This window comes from Cryptomeria japonica, chromosome 8, assembly GCF_030272615.1.
Source record: "Cryptomeria japonica chromosome 8, Sugi_1.0, whole genome shotgun sequence".
Classification (NCBI taxonomy): Eukaryota; Viridiplantae; Streptophyta; class Pinopsida; order Cupressales; family Cupressaceae; genus Cryptomeria; species Cryptomeria japonica.
The window spans coordinates 631,193,080-631,214,721 of NC_081412.1; the positions used below are offsets into that span (position 1 = coordinate 631,193,080).

Below are 21,642 nucleotides of genomic sequence, written 5' to 3' on the forward strand. Positions count from 1 at the left end.
ATCTATCGCAGGAATCATCAAAGTATCATCACAAGTGTATATGCAATCAAAATAATGACTCACATCTCTTCAAATATTGTTGACCCAACAAAAATCTTATGCTATCTCTCTCAACAAAATCAACATCAGCATATCCAAATATTTCTACAACTTGCTATCAACAAACTGTCAGTTCTGTATCTCATCAACCTTATCAATTCAAATCAATCAATCAAACCTAATCAATCTATCATGTCTTATACAGGATGTATCGTTCCTGAAACTAGACTATCTATTCTGATTCGTGTCTTATACAGGATGTATCCTTCCTAAAACCAGATGTTCTGATCATGTCTTATACAAGATGAATCCTTCTTGAAACCAAACACTTTGATCATCTTTGTCTTATACAGGAGGTGTCATTCCTGAAACCAGACTAAATCTTGATCTTATCCATCTAATCAATCAAGCTAATTGAAGAACACACATTTTTATCAACCACAGTTGCAGAAATCAAATCATTTCTATCAGGATATCAATTTCATAAAGATCCAAAAATACTCCAAAGACCAATTATCTCAATTGATCTCCCGAAGGGGCATCATCATACCGGAGTTTAGCAATCAAGAGTTGGGGCATCCTATCGAACCAATATCATCATCAAAATGAGATTATTCTTTGAATCAACGCGTCATCACACCTCGCTTCAAAGAGGGGCAAAATGTATACACTTACAAATGGTCTGAAGATAATTAATTGAATAAGCAATTATTTAATTAATCTCCCTCTCCCCAATTTAATTGAATTCATCAACAATTTGATTAAATACCCCCCCTTTCATCTACTTATTAATAAATCTAAGGATTTATTTAATAGGTTCATTTCAATAATCCCCTTTGATTAATTAATTCAAATTAATTAATTCTTCTCCATCAAAATCATTCTTCTAATCTTCTGATTAATTAAAACAAATCAATTATGAGTTGTTGAAATTAATTAGCCTTTTCCTATTATTTGAAATTCTAAATTCAAATTCTCCTAGCTTTTAACCACCTAACCTAACCATTCCTAAACCTAACCCATTTCACCTACCCCCATGTCCCCTTTCCTTGAACACTTTACTCTCTCACGAGCAAAGCTTTGTGACACTTGTTGAACTAAGTGTTCCCTTTCATCCAACCTCTTCTAGAAGCCTCTTGACACTTGTCACCATAGAAATGACAGATGTTCCCTTTAATCCAACCCCTTTGCCAACCTCCTCCAATTTAACCATTGATATCTTCAAATCAATCTTAACCATTGATTCCTGCCACCTCACTCCTAGCCTTGGAAATCCTATAAATAGACCTCATTTTGGAGCAATAAGGATCCCATCTCATTTTGCATTCAAACATTGTTACTATAGGCATCTAGCTTCTAGTTTATCATCTTAGAATTGTTATCATGTTCAATTTTAGCTTAATTGCATCTTCATTCTAGCCCATTTTCTAGAATACTCATGAAATCATGTAGCTTAATCATGCTATAATTGCTAGATCATGCATTTTCATCATTCAAATCCTCCATCTAAGTGTAGTCAAGTCACTGGAATTTGCATAACAAGATCTGAGAGCAAAAATCATACTCGCATTTACTAGGAGGCGATAGATCGCTTAGTTATGGTTTAATCTTTCTTTGATTTAAATTCATTAACCATGCTTGTAATGATCTATTGAGTGTTTTGTATTTGCAGGTACAGGTACACTTCACAAACCACGACAAAAACAACAACAAAAATGGCATCCACAACAATTGCACTACACTCTTAATAGAATAAATAATTAATTAAAATAAAAATTTAAAATGATATTAAAAATTTTAAAATCCATATTTCGAAATTGTAATACTATAATCTAACACAAATCATCAATCATTTGGAATGACAAATGATTTAATTATTATACATTCAAGAAAATGTGTCACATTAGGTTCTTTCAAAGTAAACATTTCCCAACCCCTTCATGAATTTCATTCGAGACCTTGTAGCTAATAGTAATTTACTAATTTCAACACTTCTATAGCTATCAGTATAAAATTCATACATTACAAAAAATTGTATGAATTTTCGTATTAGTTCCCATTACCAAATTGTAAGTAGTGGTAACATGGCATGAAAATATTGATTAAAAATCTTGACAATCAATGTCCAACAAGATAACACTTGCTATTACGACAAAATTATCATGTAGCTGAAAAAAATAAATTATATGAACGATGTTTGCAAAATTCAACCTAAAGATAGACTACATGTAAGACACAGTACAAGGATCAAACTTCTAATATGTCTTCTCTACACTACATTTAAGACATAGTACAAGGATCAAATTCTCACACTATAAAAAGACATTTATGATGAAAAATTCTTTCTAGTATGTCTTCTCCACATAGCAATTTCAAGATAGGATGTGGAAATACATCTCTTTTCAAAATTACTAATAACACTTAATGTAAAATTCTGCCAAATAAAAAACATGGGCCCACTACCTAATTGATGGCCTTTCCTTTCCTTTCTGGCCACAATCTATTTTTGGCTTGTAACTATCCATTATGAATTGATTTTTTTTGGTTTATCTACAATCTATTTATACTTATGATTAAAGTATAAATACATTATTGCTAATTATCTTGTCCATACATTAACATATATTGCTATCTATTTTCATCTATTCCCTCTTATAGATCGATCAACAGCTAAAATTATAGAATCATACAAATCGAAGGCTCTCTTTCTCACCCTCTTATTTAAAGTCAATACTCCAATCACAATAGAGAACCCCAAACCATAACTCAATCCAAGTCCGACTGCCCATCCTATCATATCAGCATCTGAATTATCTGCTTCACCACCTGTATCAATGCTTGTGCAGTTGTCATAGCCAGAAGAGTTGTTGCAGACTGTTGTGTTGCTAAAAGGAATTCCACTTAGCTTAGGATTGCCTAAGTAGGATGACTCCCCAAAAGTTAGAAACTGCCCTCCAAGGGGTACTTTTCCATCAAGCATATTGTAAGACAGATTCAAGAACTGTAAATAACTCAGCAGCTGAAGTTCTAACGGAATTTCACCATGCAACCTGTTTAGCGAGAGGTCCAGAGACTCTAGCTGATCCATGCCCCCTAATGTTTTTGAAATTCGACCACTGAGATGATTCTTAGAAAGATTAAGGGTTATCAAGCCTTGAAGGGATCCCATTTTGAGAGGAATGCTCCCCGATAAATTGTTGTTTGAAAGATCAATACATTTAAGAATGAAAAGAACTTTCAGAAACTCAGCATGCCCACCTTTCCATGAAATTGCAATGTTATTTGTATATACCGTATTTATTGTAAATACAGTTTTCTCTGAAGTGTGTTGTTCCAGATGATTTGGATTATTCTGTGATGCATTGACTATTGCAAGCAAGTTTGTGAGGTTGCTTGGAATGGGTCCTGAAAGATGGTTGCTAGAAAGGTCCAGAATTTGTAGATTTGGAAGGTCAATGACCTGGGGTGGAACACTACCTTGAAATTTATTGGACCTCAGTATAAGGACGTGCAGTTGTGATAGGTTCCCAATCCAGTGGGGGATTGTGCCTTCCAAATTATTATTCCCCAAATCCAATACTTGCAGAGATTGACATTTTACAATGGATGAGGGAATAACTCCTCTCAACTGATTACCGGCAAGCTTCAATGTATTAATCTCTTTCAGGTTTCCCCATTCTGCTGGCATTTTACCTTCCAGATTATTTTCTGCCAGATCTAAAACTCTGAGAAAAGAGCAATTCCTTGTTAAATGAGGAGGAATCATACTACTTAGCATATTATTTGAGAGGTCAAGAACCTGCAAATCTGAAGTGCAGACAGAATCTGGAATGGCTCCGCTGAGATTGTTACTTGACAAGGATAAGAAATCTGTTTCTTGAAGATATGCACCGATATCAGTAGGAATAGAACCATTGAACTGATTCATCGACAGGTCCAGCACTTTTACACCAGCAGGAGGAAGCGGAAGAGCACCTTGTAAGCTGTTATTGTGCAAATCCAGATACAAATAAGCTCTGGATGTTAGGCTAGACGGTAGTGAACCTGTTAATTGATTACAACTAAGGTTCAATTTATCAAGACTGGGTAATTTCCATATCCAGGATGGAATAGTTGTCATACTGTTAAGGGATAGGTCGAGATGTTTCAATTCATATTGGTTCACAAGAAACGATGGAATTGTATCTAAGCTGCAAGAACCTAGTCCCAAAAAGTAGAGCTTCTCGAAGGGTGGAATCCAGTCTGAATCAATGCTCACAGTCAATTGATTGAAAGAAAGAACCAGTAACTCAAGTTTTGTGAGATTATCAAATAGAGAGAAGGAAATGGAGCCTCTTAAATTGGAGGAGTCTAGATAAAGGGTTTTTAAGTTAACAAGATCTGAAAGTGTGGACGGAAATGTGCCATTCAGTAGGTTGTAACCGAGGTCAAGATAAGAAAGGGAAGAAAGTGATCCCAAGGAAGGTGGGATTATCCCTGTTAACTTGTTATTGAACAGATCCAAGTAAACAAGTTTAGAGAGATTGACTATGGAGAGAGGAATCTCACCTTCAATGTGGGTATATGAAAGAGCAAGACTCTCCAAGGATGAGATATTCCCTATAGCAGATGGAATGTGGCCCTTCACAGCTGTATGTGAAAGATCAATGCTGGTTAGGGACGAGGAAGACTTTTGTTGTCCAATGAAAGAAATGTCTCCTCCTAGATTCTCATTCTTAGAGAGATCAAGTGAGATCAGGTGGACTGTCACATTTACAAACCAAGCTGGTATTTGCCCTGACAAATAGTTGGAAGAAAGGTTGAGATGGAGGAGAGTGCTAAGGTTGAGAAGGGAATTGGGAATTGTTCCTCCAAGCCCACAGGAAAACATGTGGAGTTGTTGAAGGTTAGATAGTCTGCCAACAGCTTCACCCCACTCTTTGCTTACAGATATATTCACTCCATCAAGAGAGAGGTATTCCAACCTCGCCAGATTTGATAAGCTTTCCAAATTCACAAAGAATTCATTTACATAACCAGCAGATGACAAGTCAAGAAAAGTGAGACTCTTCAACTTTTCATAATGGGGAGGACTGAAATTACCTTTGAAGAGGTTGTCACTGAGATCGAGGTGTTGCAACTGTTCAAATTGAAACACCAATGAACTGATGTTACCTTTCAAATAGTATCCACTCAAATCCAGTCCAGAAACATGGCCAGTGCGGACGTTACAACTGACTCCACTCCACATGCAGCAATTGAATCCGTGCCAGGAACTTAGTGTGTTATTCTCATCTACAAGGGCTGCCTTGAAATTGAAGAGGTGATTTCTTTCAGGAAGGGGGCATGCAATTGCAGGAGAAGAGGTTAAGCAGAAGCAGCAGCATGATATTGTTATGACTGCAAATGTAACTCTGCCATATGAAAATATACCTTCCATGTCTTCCACAGGCTAAAACTCTTTTGAAAAAGAGATTGATCAAAAGTCGGGGGAAATGAATGCTGAATAAACAAATCCCTTTCTATGATTAAATATTGTTGAAGGCGAGCGGGAACGTCTGCCCATATTCAACAACAACGTCTGTCCATATTCAACGAGTGTATGATAGCCGAAATCTCAATCTTAGATTTATAAGTTTTTCAAAATGTAGTTCCGCTTTATAATTATTGTAATTGGCTTCAGCATGATATCTGATTACCCATTCATAAAGAATCTCAAGACTTTGCCTCTTAACATCATTACCTAAATTTCAATTTCTGTTTTTGTGCTCAAGTTTTTCAATAGAGAAAATTTAGGCAATTCTATCTTGTAGGGCCAGAAAGTCATGAAAGTTTCTTTCTAGAGAAAATTTAGTCAATTCTATATTGTAGAGCCAGAAAGTCGTGAAATTTGGTTTATTTCCCTGTCATTTCACACGTAGAGGTGAAGAATTTAGGCATTTCAAAGGAAACATCACATTCAAATCAGATTTTTCAGTGGAGTTGTAATTTGTATATGAAATTTATTTAGGAAAAGCTAATTTATTCAACTTAAATGTCAAGATTACTTTACCAATACATTTGTCTGAATTCTAAATTTCATCTTGTCGCTAAAAGAATTCATAAAAGAGCTTGATTTGACTGGATAAAAACCGGATTCATATCTTAGGTATCTAATTTTTTAATGATATTTTATTTTGTCTCTATCTATTTATAATACATTTAGTTAACATTTCTTTCCCATAACTATCGTAATTACAATATTAGTTTTTTTCTTTTCTTTTCAGGTTCTTAACATTCTTTTAAATATATTTTAATATTGAAAAAAATAAATGTTAATTGTAAATGGTTTCAACACGAATACATATTTATTCATTAAGCTAGAATTTCAAGGATTTTGATCTTAATTTCATTATTAGAATTTGAATATCTTGTTATTATTGTTGTGGGAAACACTAAAGTATGTTTTAAAATCATTTTGAATTTAGACTTTTCTTTTAAATGATAGCCTTGGAAGAAAATAAGTAGTGTTTTATTATATTAACTTGTCTAAAAATTATAAACGATCTATCATATAGGTAGGTTATAATGAAATTTATTTTATCTTTATAATTATTAATGCGATATCTCATGCTTCAACACATCAAAGTTCAATTTGGATTCTGAGTTATTGACACTCTTAAATTGTATTTTATCTTTTCACTGTGGTGGATATTCATAGATTATCTCTAACGAATATGAGACCTTTTTTCTTAAATTTCTTAGTTTTATTTCATGAGGTGACAACACAATAATGTGTCTTAATTTTTTTCAATTATACCATAAATATGAATAAGAATTTAAAGAGGATGTAATCTAACAAGTTGTGAAACTTTATTAGAGTCAATTTATAATTATTTTTTATTTTTATTAAAAAAATTATATTATTTTTCAAAGAGGGACATTCTACCATATCACATAATACTCACTATAACTAAAAAAATTCACAATTTGTTAGAATTAAATAAGTAACTTTATTTTTTTAGCATGGATATTTTTGGTAATTTTCTATTGAATATATTTTATTAAAATAAGTGGAGAATTGATAATTTTCTATGGAATGTTATATCTAGACTAATAATTTTTTAATCAGTATGAAAAAAATTGATCTATCAATGTCTCATTTTTCTTAGCATCTCTTAACACATATATCACTCTTTTATTCAACAAAGACAATCCATGTAAAAGAAAACAACTTTTTAAATATATTTCTAACAACATTTCTTATTTTCTCTAGTGCTTTGAATCAAAGTTGTTCTTTTTTTATAATGGACTTAGATTCATTGTAATTTAAAAAACAACATATGATAAAAACATAATATAAATTGTCCCCTCAAAAATTAATAATAAGAGATACACATACATGTAAAATGACATTTTCATATAATTTCATTAGATCCTTTAAAAAGTAAAATAAAATTGTATTCTTTACTAAGTATTTTGCTAGACACAAAAGATACTCTACTAAGAGTTTGATTTAAATATATGGATTTCTCTCTAAACCAATTTGATCCAAGATAATTTGACATAATCTCCTTCAATCAAGTTACCTCTTAATCATATATACATTATAAAATATAAAATATAGAAAATTTTAAATAAAAATTATGACCCACAAATAAAACACATTTTAAAGCTTATATGATCAACCGATAATCTATGACAATATTTATAATCTGATTTCAATCTATATAGGAGTCATTTATGTCTTGCAGATTCTTAGTTTAAACCTTAGCTCTAGTTATCTATTATGCTTTACGGTCTGGCCTTCAGGTTTGCTTGTGGTCTGTTGCTTGAGCCTTGAGTAGACTTATCTGTGCCAACTTCTTATTAACCATTGTATGTATATCCTTTTTTGAGTAGGAACATTCATGTCTCTAATGTTTAAGTCAGTCATGTTCAGGCTTGAGATCTCCATAAATTCTGATATGCTCAACATTACATAGCTTACTACGTCATTTTAGTTTTGTGCTCAAGTTTTTCCTGTAGAAAAAAAATTAGTTGATTAGTTTTTACATTCAATGTTTACCCAATGTCACATCTGGATATCATGTAGACCCAGAATGTCAAGAAACTTGGTTTATATGCCTCTCATGTCACATAAGACTTGTCTGGTTACGAATTTGACACGTAGAGGTGAGAAAATATCTCGATACAGCGGTTTATATGACATGGCATTGAAATCAGATTTCTCAGTAGAGCTTTAAATGTTCAAAGAAATTTTATAATAGAAATCTGAGGAGTGCAAGAATATTAGTAGTATATAAGAGTTTCAAAAATATGGATGATATTAGAGTTGTATATTTCATGCATTTACCCATCATTTGCATGTCAAATGTTTTCAAAAATTAGATTCATGGGTTATTGATGTTGTATGATGTCTATTGAAGTTTACTGTTGATGTTGTATGATGTTTATTCAAATTTAATTTGTAGTTTTTGAAATCTTATTTGATACAAAATTCAAAATATCTTGGTTTAATTAGGACAAATCTTGTGATCTCTAAAGATAAATATCTTAATCATTTTGAGCCTTTCAACTTCACCAGTAGACCAAAAGACCATTGACAATATAAACACATTTCACTGACAACCGTCAACCATATTTTCACAATGACATACTATAATATGCATTTACTTCCTTTGAATTGAATTGGCATACTTAATATGTACGTGCCACTGAAATGAGATATTAACTTTGTATACAGGAACTGAACATTATTTTGGCTCTGCACCTTTCTAATAAAAAAGCTAATTAAATGTACTTAGAGACTTCATTTTCTTAGGGTGGTTTGTATTTTATTTTATGTAAGGTGTTGTTTTTATGTTTTTGTTTAACATAATGATTATTTTTTGAATTTGAGAGGGGATTTTTTAATTTTATAATATAATTATATTTCATATTATTTCGCCGAGAGGCGATCTACAATGGGATCAATGTTGTCCGTAAACAAAAAGGCTTTTTGAAAAAAAATTGACATGCTGATTTGGCAGTACAGTGAAGCCGATGAAAAAGTGGGTAGAAACGTTACACATTCCTAACAGAACAACCACATGGTAGATGAAAAAAGAAATGCACATTCTTTACGAACATCCAATTTATTCACAATGATCACAATATTGTATTTTGAATTTCAAATCTGCCAATATCACGGCAAAAATTTGTCCCCAGATTCTCAAATTTAGAGTGCTCCGCTCTACATTTAATTAGCATTCATAATTTCAAAGTTCGAATAAGCGGATGAAGGAATTTGAAATATCTGAAAATCAGAATATTGATTGTCACATCCATGCACTACACCTCTCTTTGTTGGCATTAGTTATTGTCTGGAATTATAGCCTACGATGAAGAGCCTAAGCTGGCCCTATTTAAGATAATAAATTCAATTGTAAACAACGCCAAAATAATTAAAAGTAACGAAAGTCCTTAATAAAGTTGGTAGACGTGTCAAATAGCTCTATTATAGAGAAGAGGGTTTAAGTAGCCTATTAATAGTCCACCACTACCAATGCTCAGAGTTGAATTTCAGTCTACAAAGGGGTCACCAAATATTTGAAAAAAACATGTTTACAGACATTGCACAAACTCTAATTTCTTATGCGTTGGTTACAAGTAACAAATATCGACTATGCTTGTCTGCCAATAAAGCAAAGGTGATAGCAGTGAGTTGGCAGAGTAATCCTTGTCTAACAATAAATGAAATACGTAAGGTGAGTAATGGATGAGATGAGTAAGGCATAAGGTGAGTTGGCAGGGTACAATGGCACTGGTGAAAGAGAGAATAAATCTGTCAAAACCGTTACAGAAGAGTGCACATTAATATGTCAGAAAAGTGGATGCCAAGGAAAGAGTTGTGGTATTGCATCTTTAAAAGCGAACAGAATGGAGCTTACAACATTTCTCTAAAAAAATTCTATTTGGCATCATTGAGAGAAAGGCACCGCTGTATAGAATCTTCAGGTATGTAAACACAGTAGATTTTGAAGCTTCCATAGCAATTTTAACATATATTTTTTTCTGTATATCTCTGCGGCCATGATATGTATAGAATCTTCAGGTATGTAGGACTAGATTTCGACTTGCATGAAAATCATTCATGATCACAAGATTTCTTTAATATGACTTTCTTTACCGACGAACATGACTTTTGAGCAATACTTGCCTAATGCAGGGTGGAGAAAGAGTACGCAGGCTACAATTTCCTTTTGGTTTGTAAGGACTAAATCACAATCTTCAACTGCATATTCTTGTTACTTACAGGTATGTTCTTATAAAATTAATTGATCTTTAGTAGAGTTGTATTTGAAAATTAAAGAAATGTACTGTATGGAAAGACAGTGGCGTGCCAGACTGTTATGACGGGGAAGTTTTGGAAGTGATGATTCACGTAAAGCTTTGGAGTGATTAGCAAATAACAAAAGATTTTTACGATCTTAAAGATTTTTAGGAGCAGCCGGTGCAATTCAACAACCCACAGGAAGGGCTTCGACGTCCTTCTCAAACAAACATAAAATGATAACACAGGCAAATTGAAAAAAGCATATATAAGAGCTGAATTCATGCAGTTTTAAATGATACTATACAAAATAACAACCATTTTCTCCATGCATGGGTTCAGAGCTGTTGGCGTGTGCTTCCCTCTGGGATGAGGTCAAAATTTGAAAAAAAAGCATACGCGCACCTCCTCTTCCAAAAATTTATTCGGAATACTCATTTAATAATTAAAATGCATAGATTGGAATAATATGATATTTAATTTAATTCCTAAATTGACATGACTATTTCCAAAAATTAAAAGAATCCGAATACCCACACTGCTAGAGAAAACATGTAAAGGGCTTAACCATTTGTCATTAAAGGAACTCTGTTAAATTTTGCCCTCTTGAAATGAAAAACTCGATTTTTGCAAAAAATTAGCTTTATCTAACAACAGAGGAAATATCCAGCATAGAGTACTAAATAAAACAATAAAATTTAGAGTAAAGATGATCAATTTGTGTTACATTTATTTTTAACAGCATTTAAGCCAGTTTATACAAGAGAATGATAAGTAAAAGTGTAGACAGGCAAGAATAGTGATTCAAGAAGAATGTGGGCTTAGCTTGATGGGAACCATACACGAGTGAACTTGTGTAACTCAATCATTTAGCACTTTATGAAGAATCAAAATGAACTCAACACATAAAGAGCCAGATAGTTTGTGGATTAGATTGAAATATGCCGACAAAACCTAAGAAGCCAAGTCATTTCATAGGAAAAAGAAGAGAAAATAAGTGATCAATGGACAACACAAATTGAAAAGCATGGAAGGATAATGATATCTTCCCACAACTGAAAACTGTACCCAATAGTGCAGTTGTTAGCTACGGAGGTCTGATTAGAACAGTAACCACAATTAGCAATTCCAATTTCATGGAGGTAGCAGCAAAATTGTTCAAGAAATATGTCATGGGGAGTGGAAACACCAATTTGGTGAAGGAGACCCTGAGCTTAAAAGGGGATATTTTCGCCATCTATTTCATATATTGTTGAATTCAAAGTGCAGATAAATAAACTCAGAATTAAGCAGGGAAAATCTCTTTATATTATAATATTTTATTACATATAATATTTTTATAATATCTAGAAATTTCGTTTTTTAATAAATTGTGGACCACTAGAAAGTTAAAATCAAAATGTAAAGCTATAAATTTTAGAAAGTTGCATATCATAGAATATATTTAGAATTTTAATTTAAAAAAAAATAGAAATCATGAAAAAGTTAGAAATTTTCGTTCGAAATGTTAATTTAGAAAAATTCTGTTCAAAATAGAAACTTTCATTTTGTTTCAGATTTTACATTCTAAATTTACTATTAGTTGATACTTTTTTCTTTCAAATTTAAAGATAAATATTATATTTCAAATAAAAAATAGAATATTATCCTAACATGAAACTCTAAAACTATAAGGTGCACTTTATAGGAAATATAATATTTTTTCATATAAATATATTTTCAAATTCAAAAGTTGCATATCATAGAATATATTTTTGCGGAGAGGCTATCTACAGTGGAATCAATACTATTCGTAAACAAAAATACATTTTAAAAAAAAATTGACATGCTAACTTGGCCGTATAGTGGCAGTGGCATAAACGTTACACAAATCTGACAAGGTAGTGGAGTTGAAATGAATCCACATGAAATGGTCTTATTGGAGGTAATACATTCCCTTCAAGAGCGTGGGCGGCTACAGCTGTTGATATTAGCTTCCACATTTTTGCAGCAGCACAGAAATCTTGGCTATTGGAAGCATTATGTTGTCTATTGATAGTACTTTTGTGAAGAAATAATTTAAAGAACATGCAAATTCTTAATGAGGTGGTAGTGGAGTTGAATTAAAACGTCTCCTGAAATGGCTGGATTGATTGCTCACTTTCTCTAGATAGAAAATTGTTAGCTACTGGTATAAATTTTCATTGCCTCCAACTCGAATTTGTTAGAAGAAAACCAAAGGCAATACGTGGAGCATTTAGTCAAGTAAATGGTGAAACTAAAAATAGAAAATAAAAGAGAATGCACAATAAATGCACCATAAAGGGCACTAACAAAATGTTTTTCGAGGAAGATTCAAATAAGCAATATTGTAGCTGCATGTATTTCAAAAAAAAATTGAAATCTTTGAGCAATTTGTCTAACCCCAAATTTGCAGCTTGGCTTTGGAAGAGATAGAACTATTCGCAGTTTGGGTGCCATAACCAATTCTTCAGTGACATTCAAGGTTGTTATCATCTACAATTCAATCATTTAAATCTTGCATTTACATTTGCATGAGTTCTTTTGTATCCACTTGAATTTGTTCTTAAGCTTACCTATCTGAAGATGAAGTGTATATTCTTGACTCTACAATTGATTACGCTAGACTGGTTGTGAATTTATGGGAAAGGAGAGCAACTGAGGTGAAAAGAAGGACAAGGGATGTTGGAAAGGTTGTGTTTACATTGGCAAGGGGAAAATCTTCAAGCTCATTTTGTTTATTTATTGTTATATTCAGCTAATTTCAAGATTCTTTTGGAGTACTTAAATATACAACGATACCATGGATGTAGAAGCATTTATTGTTATATTATTGTTATATTGATTGAATGTATGATACATAAATGTATTGAGACTAGCATTAACAACACAACTGATAACTTACCTCCATGGATGGAAAAGCATAGGATTGAAATACATGCAATCAGGAAAACATTCATCTGCCCCATCGAAAACTTCCCAACGCAAAGGCGATACAAGGAAAATCATGGGGCAAAGTTCTTTTATAAGGAGCTTGATGAGTCTACCAGGACTGGTTCAACAATCAAATTATAGATTACATCTAGGGTCTTTAGACAGAAAGGAGATATGAAGAGACACTTGGGAGTTTAATGAGTCTATCCATATTTCCATTAGGTAGACTTCTTATGTTCGGTGTGTTTTTATTCTTGTGATTTTAAGAGTTAATATCTAAATGATTCTAATGATTGAACCTACTTTTGGGTGGCCGTCCTTCCTATGACATCCATTGACATAGATTTGTCCCTTCAATTTAAGAATTTTGCATTGAAGGATATGTTGAATTTCTCCTCAAGTCTCAACTATCAGATCATAAGCATGTGAAGATTTTTGTCCATCACTTAATTGCATATTCATCCTTTAACTATTGAGTCTCATGCTATCATTTCAGACAATTAAGTGTTTTCTAATTCTAAATGTTTCAGTGACTGGTAATTTCGATGATAGGTGATCTACAATGGAATCAATGTTGTTTGTAAACCAAAAAAAATTAAAAAAATTAAATTGATGTGCATTCTCTGGTCATAAGTCTCACCCAATAGAGTAGTGGCCTACAGTGGTATTTAATTTTATCAGAATCCCCGAGCAAGTAGTGGAAGAGGACAACGCACTATGAGCAACTGACATGAAGTAACGTAAATATTTAAAGCATGGCCTGTCGTAGTGTGAAGCTGCTTATAGAAATGAACTAAGGAAAGCTAAATGGTATGGTCCAAACCCTCCCTGAGTTTTGCACGGGAGCATGATGGCGATGGAGGCATGCTGGCGATGGAGGCAGGATTGGATGAAGATGCGATGCGGCTGCCCCCAAATCCTCTACACCACCAACACCAACAGTAGCAAGGCGTACCCACGAGATGATATGTATTTTATTTTTTTTCCCTTTAAAACTTTTTCCCTATCTTTTGAATTGAAGTGATTTTATCATTTTTTCCTTTAAAACTTTTTTCCTAGCTTTTGAATTTTTGTCTTTGTTTTCTAAGGCATCCCTAATGCCAAAATGTGCAACACTATATTTCTTTGCAACACCCAAGGCAACGCGAGACTTTGTTGGAGCCTTATCATTTGTTACTAGATTGGCCAAAGAAGATTTGGCAAGCAAAGCGCAACCAATCAACATTAAGGTTTTGCTCCATATTCGTAGGAAGAGGTTTGCCCCATTAGTTGCAGATAGAATATCCCACTCCATGTCAAAGTGAGCATAATCTAATCTGTTTTCCTGAGCATTGTTGTGTTTTGAAATGCCCACTAGCAAGGTTTCTGCAAAATTTATGCCGTTTCATTTCATTTATGATCTCTTTATTTGGACTTCATTTTTAAATTTTACTCACTTGCATGTTTGTAATGCAACTACTTTGATCTTGTTAATGCACTCTAATATCAGCTGATCTATGCTTATCTTTTTTATAATTTTTTCATTCATTTACAAATTTTAGGGCTTTTATTGTAACTTCAAAATTGTGTTGTTTTCATGTTTGCCATTTTTAACTTTTTGGTCTAATCTAGGGTTAGGCAAAACTGTTGAGCATCCTTTAAAACAAGATGCTCTTTATAGGTTCACATAAACTTATTGTCGGTATTTCCTCCTACAAGAGTATGCATCCAATATTTGAAGATTTTGTATTTAAAACATGGATGAATATTGAACATTCATCTTTTACAAGCATTGGAAACTTTTACAAAATTGCTATGGACAATGTTGCTGAAATTTACGCTTCTCATTTTATTTTAGTTCTTTCCAAGTTTATGAAAAGAACATTGAATCTCAGGATTTCTTTGGAGTTGTGGTTGTTGTCTATTTCAAGTAACAAAGGAGCAGTTCGAAAGCAGGGGAATGGAGGGGCGATTATGGATACAGTCTAGGCAAAAATGTACAGGATTCGAACAAAGAAAGAAATAGAGTCACGAGAGGAGACAAGGTGCTAAATAAGGGCTTTGAAAGGACTAACTCAGGGGGTACTGGCTACATGGAAAGGTGCTAGCTGTAGCAGGAGGTGGGGCAACATTGCCAATGCTTGATAGCATGGTGTCTCCCTGGCAATCTCCAAATATTTTTTATTACTAAGCTTTATTATTATTTATTATTTTCCCCTTTTCAAATAGATCTCTTTAAATTTAGAAATGAATTTCAAATCTTCACATTTAGTGGTATGTGCTTCTGTATTTGTGAATTGAATAGAGAAAATTCAACATCTTATATTTTAATATATAATTAATAATATATGTTTAATTTTAACTCAATTTCCAGGTCTTAGATTCAGTGAAAAAAAACAAAACTACATCGTATGAATAATGAAAGGAAAGATGGTGGTATTTTTTTGTTTGTTTATATTCTAACTATTGCTTTAAAAATGTCCATGAACTTGCATATTGACTCTTACATTTTATAGTTATAAATACACTAGATCATGAGAAAGTAGAGGCACCATGAATAGACGGAATAAATTGATCTTGAACAGTGATATTCTTGTAAAAAAATTTAAAAGCATAACCAACCTGGATTAAGAATCTTGGTAGCATCGCCCAAAACATTTTGATTTCTGGCGACTCTTAAATAGTAGATGTTATAAACATGTTTGTTCTTCAGAGCAGCAAGCATAAATTTGATTTTAATTTAGGTTTTGTATTATGTTTAATTTAATCAATCTTTCTATTGTAATAAAATTAATTTACATATTTAATTAATAATATATAAAATTTAGGAAAAGATATTCTTGAAATTCTTATATTCTCATACATTAAAGTTGAATAAGTGCCTAGAGAAAGATATCTTTCGGCGAATTATATATATATATTATTAAATTAAATATATATAGACTAGTCATTTTCCAATTCAAGAAGAGAATAAATAAAATATATAATAAAAAACTACACTAAAACATTTTGTAAATATTTTATATCTGGTAAAAAATATTGACTATTAACATTTAATACATCATATTGATTTTCTGGTAAATAAAGATATCTAAGTAAACATTTTTTCCTAATAAATGAGTAATTGAGATATTTTTTAATGTTGTGGGATGCCACAATCTTATTGGCTAGTATGGATTACACGGACATGGTCAAGGATTTTCATTTAAGTTTTACAAATTAAAATATTTGAAAATATTTTTTTATACTTAATTTATTAATATAATAAAAAAAGTTTTTAGTGTATGAATTATTATATTCATGATAAATAATTCAACTTATTTAAAGGAAATTTAATTAATATTCATTTTGATAATGATTAATTTTATTTTTAATTGATTAACATTGGGAAAGTACAATGGAAAGATTTCATTTCTATTTTGAAATAAATTAGATACAATATTTTAATTATAGTAGATGGAAGATTAAAGCTAGGTCAAAATGAAAAGACCTCATCCTATTTGTAGAAGAATATAAACACAATATTTTAAATACCTACATGATAATAATTTAAAATTTGAAGTTAACGAGATCACCTTAATATTTGAATTATTTAGGTTGAGGCTAATGAGCTATCTAAAGGCTTTATAATTATTCTGAAAGTAAAATAGATTAATAATAAAGAAGATGATCTAATAACTTTGCAATATTTTTTCTCTTCATATGAAGAGGCATTGGAGGCTCCAGAGGTGTTGCAAACCAAGGAGTTCTATTTTGATTTGTTCAAACCATGAATTTTGTTTTGATTGGTCAAATCTGAAAATGCATAGAGTCCACATTTATGAATAGTTCCCTCATTCCAACACATTAGTGGTACTCATTTTTCTTACACACATCGCTTCACTTAATATGAAAATCATTTATGTATTTTTATAAAATTACAAATAATTTAATCAAATGTAATTCAAATTAATTTAATTTATGACTATTTGTCTCATTATCTCTACATCCCTCTTTTTCACTCCATCTCTCCTCTTATCTCTATCTCACAATTTATCTCTCTTTCTAACTTCCTCTTACTCATTTTGTTTCTCTTATTGTCCATACCTTTTCCCCTCTACCCCCCCTCTCTCTATCTCTTTCCCTATCACTCTCTATCTCTCTATATCACCCTCTAGTTATCTATTTCCCTATCTCTCCTCTCACTTTCTAGTTATCTCTTTCTCTTTTTCTCCTCTCCCTCCCTCTTTCTATCTCTCCCAACTAAACTAGCCACACTATTGGCAAGAATTTGACACTTTGCATTTTTTTGACCAGACAATAAAGCATTCATTGCATTTGGTGTATTTGAGTTATTCAATTCAAACATAAAGGAAAATCATATACTAACAATAGGTGTCCATTTTCTCATTAGGTTGGAATAAGCTTTGTAAGCATTTTTAGCTTATTTTTTGGAAAGTTCTTGTAGTTTACATGTGGTGGTAAGGAGAAGAGAAGTCTTCTTTTTTGAGATCTGTGAGAAGGTTAAAACAATGTCACTATCTTAACACATGATGACGAATCCAAAGTTGTTAATATGTCCATGTGAACCGACTTTATTATTTTAAATGTATAGCATGATATAAAAAGTAGCTCATGTTTATCGATTATGATGGATGCACAATTGACCAAATTGACAATTAATTAAATTATATACATTAATTGTATTTACTTCTCTTAATTTTTTTAAGTCAACGTGTTCATGAAAAATCTAGTTTAAACAAGAGACACAAATAACCATCCTGACACTGATATATACTTATATCTCTTTATCTCTTTCTCTCTATCCCTCTCTATCTTTATCTCTTCCTCTACCTCTTTCTCTTTATCTATAAATCTTCTTATTTGTATCTCTTTATCTCTTTCTCTCTATCCCTCTCTATCTTTATCTCTTCCTCTACCTCTTTCTCTTTATCTCTTTCTCTCTATCTTTATCTCTTCCTCTACCTCTTTCTCTTAATCTATAAATGTTCTTATTTGTGTCTCTCTATTTTTGTCTTTAACTCTCCCTCTCCCTCTCTCCCTCTCTCTATCTATTTCTTTCTCTTCCTCTCCCCATCTATCTTCATCTCAAGTTTTATACACTCTAAACTAATGGAAGGAACATGATTCTTTGTGTCTCTTGTTTCACTCATAATTATGTAGACTTAAATAATATCTGTAATTTCATTTATATTCCAACATCTTTGAGATATTGTACTATATTTTAATACATACTTTCTTTTAAAATATCTTCTCTTTTTAATATATCTTAGGAACCTAATTCTTAATGACATTTTCAGCCCTTGCTTATTTATATCCCTCATAAGTCTAACTAGCATTTAATTTCTACCACTATGACACCTATCTCTAAATGAAAATTCTTGTATCTCTTTTATAATTTAATATTAAAATCAAATACAATAAAAAAGTATACTACAATGATTTAATGTTAATCCTTAGAATGGAAAATATTATTGAAAATGTAGTTGTTTGATGTGAATATGTAGCTATTTTCTAACCTCCTTTACATGTTTGGGATGAGAAAATAAACCAATAGTTGTGTATACATTAAACCACAACAAAATAAAGATATAGGTTTTCATAAATGTCATATCTAACTATTGAAATTGCATGTTATCATGTTGCAAGCATTCAAATAAAGTATTCAAAAACTTCTTTAATAAAAAGTCAAATGGTAAGAAAAGGTACATAATGTTTTCCTATCATTACCAAGTAAGAAAAGATGATATATGAAACCCTCAAGTGGTGGATGCCCATAAGGAGAGTCATTTATCATTTAGTATATATATTATCCCACAAACTGTACATTGCCAAAACTCCTATTCATAAATAAAAAATGTATCCCTTGTATAGTGTACACGATTCCTTCACTATTTCAACCACTTAGGACTAAATAATTTAGCACTCAATGCCCACATAAATAGCATAACTAGTTCTTCTTTTCAACTCCATGAAAGCCAAAAGTCAAGAGATTATTTTATTGCAACTTACTATCCAGTAGAGCCAAACCCCAACGCATTCCATATTCTTATGCACAATACCTAAGAAACAAATATATAATTATCCTCTCTACATCCAATACCTAGTGATTATCTATGTAGTTTCTCCATATGTTAAATATCATATTATAAACAAACATGCTATACCATACCTATTTAGTGATGCCCATAGGGGTCAAATTCATTAGAAAATCAAGTCTAAATTCAAATCCTCATCCTTTGAGGCATTTATTAAAATTATTTAAGTTTGGTGTGTAGTAAGCAAGCTTGCTACAAGTTGAAGTTTTTATAAGAAAAACTTGGCATTATCATAAGATTTTCCTAGATAAAATTCTAGAGTCTATGTTGGCAACAACAATGAAGAAAACCTAAGAGGGGGGGGGGGGGTGCGAATTAGTTTTCACCAGATCTACAAACTCAACCACAAAAATAGATATGATAAACTGCACCAATAATAAAGCTAAGCAAATACATGGAGCAACACACACCACCAAGATTTTGACGTGGAAAACCCAGTTAAGGGAAAAACTATCTGAACCTACCCACAATAATATGATACTCTACAATAGTATGTGAAAATGTTACAATGGAAAATGCACATGCATTCAAGCACACATACTAGAGCTCACTACTCAAAAGATAATGACCTATAAGGCTACAACCCTTAGGGAAGTCTTATTGACTTACAACAAGATTCAAATTACAATCTGAAAGAAATAAACTGCAATAATAGCATCTCCAAATGCCTGATGATAGTTTTAGTTAAGCACAATTGTCTGCTCTATAACACAAATCTCTTCTTAATCACAATGACAAATGATAAATCACTTGATCACACACACACCACTCTCTAATAATGTAGACATAACCACGACACCTAATTTACATGACAATATCACCTATTTATACAATTCACCAACCTTGACAACAAGGTCAGCTAAACCCTCAACTCACAATTACAAAATTACATCACACGATACAAAGATCGACCACCAGACCAATACAATGATATACATGATATAGCATGGACCTAAATCAAATTCCAAAACACTCATCACCACCAAAAATCATGCGAATATCAACTGCAACATGCTACACCACCAAGAAAACCACATAACATGACAAACATCATCGTATCAACAAAATCACCAATAAATCGCATAAAAATCAATGTTTATCATCAAAAAAATAGATCACAATTAGGAAACACCAACAAGAACGTTAGAATCATCAACAATAGCTGCACAAACACCACTTATCAAATCTTCATCGATCAACATCTAAAACTCAAGAACACTCGACCAACAACAACTGTCATGAAGAAAGATAACTTACGGAGCACCAAATCATGAACCATCTAAAAATAATATACACAAGACCATCCCAAAACATCTCCCAAAATCATAGATCAAGATCTAATGACACCAAAATATACCAAAGAAAATACTGAACGAGCTACAAAACATTGATAAGATAAATTAACTAGAAAATCAGATCATTTGATATTATAAATTAAGTTTCTTGAAACACCAAAACCAATACAAAAGAATATAATGATACAAGAAATACTCCATACACCAAACCATGATCGCAAAGAACAATCTGTAATCACCAAAGCATGAATATGTTGACATTAATGACAACAACGTATCCTAGTAGTAGCAATGTCCAACAATCTCCCCCTTTGGCATTGATGGCAACATATGAATCTGAAAAACAATCAATGCAAAGAAATAAATTAACTCCAACAAACTACCTCTAAGATCAAGCAAATAAAATAGTTTTTCACATGCTTCTCTCCCCCTTTTGCAACAATGCCAAAGATTTCAAAAAAAAAAACCAAACATGAATCTCATAAAACATGAATATCTCCCCCTTAAACACATAACCAGACTATTCCACTAGAGGAACATCACCAAATCATCCATGTGGATAAACATATAAGACTGTGAGATCCACCAGATTGATGCAACACAATCCATCTACTGTAATACCCTAAAAATGGTCACCTAAACCATGGGCCCCTAATCTCGACAACATCACCAAGGTCCTAACCAAAGGCAATTAAATCAATCTTGAGCACAATTAATTAATTCTTAAATCATCAAACGTCACATGGAAAATTAATCTCTATATTAATTAATTAAATCATTCCAAGAAATCATTTTGATCAATTATCCTATTTATTTAATTAAATATCCTAGCATATTTAATTAATTAATATATTTGCCATTTAATCACAACAAAAAAGGAATTAATTTGCCAAAAAAAGAGATTTATCACAAAAAGAGGAATTAATCTACAAAAGAAAGAGTTTAAATTGAAAATAAAGAAAAGAATTAAATTGAGAGGAGAAATCAAACTTGAGATATTTCTTTTTCTAAATTGAGATAACTA

At 32.0% G+C, this 21,642-nt stretch overlaps 1 protein-coding gene across 1 annotated transcript in view; it reads right to left on the reverse strand.

Annotated features, from left to right (window-relative positions):
* Window positions 1-2,677: 2,677 nt before the first annotated feature.
* LOC131043838 (receptor-like protein 7) overlaps window positions 2,678-21,642 on the reverse strand; it is a 59,361-nt gene continuing 40,396 nt past the window's right edge. The window contains exon 3 of the mRNA XM_059210604.1: window positions 2,678-5,418. Within this exon, the coding sequence (XP_059066587.1) occupies window positions 2,678-5,418 (2,741 nt within the window). The remainder of the gene's footprint in view (window positions 5,419-21,642) is intronic.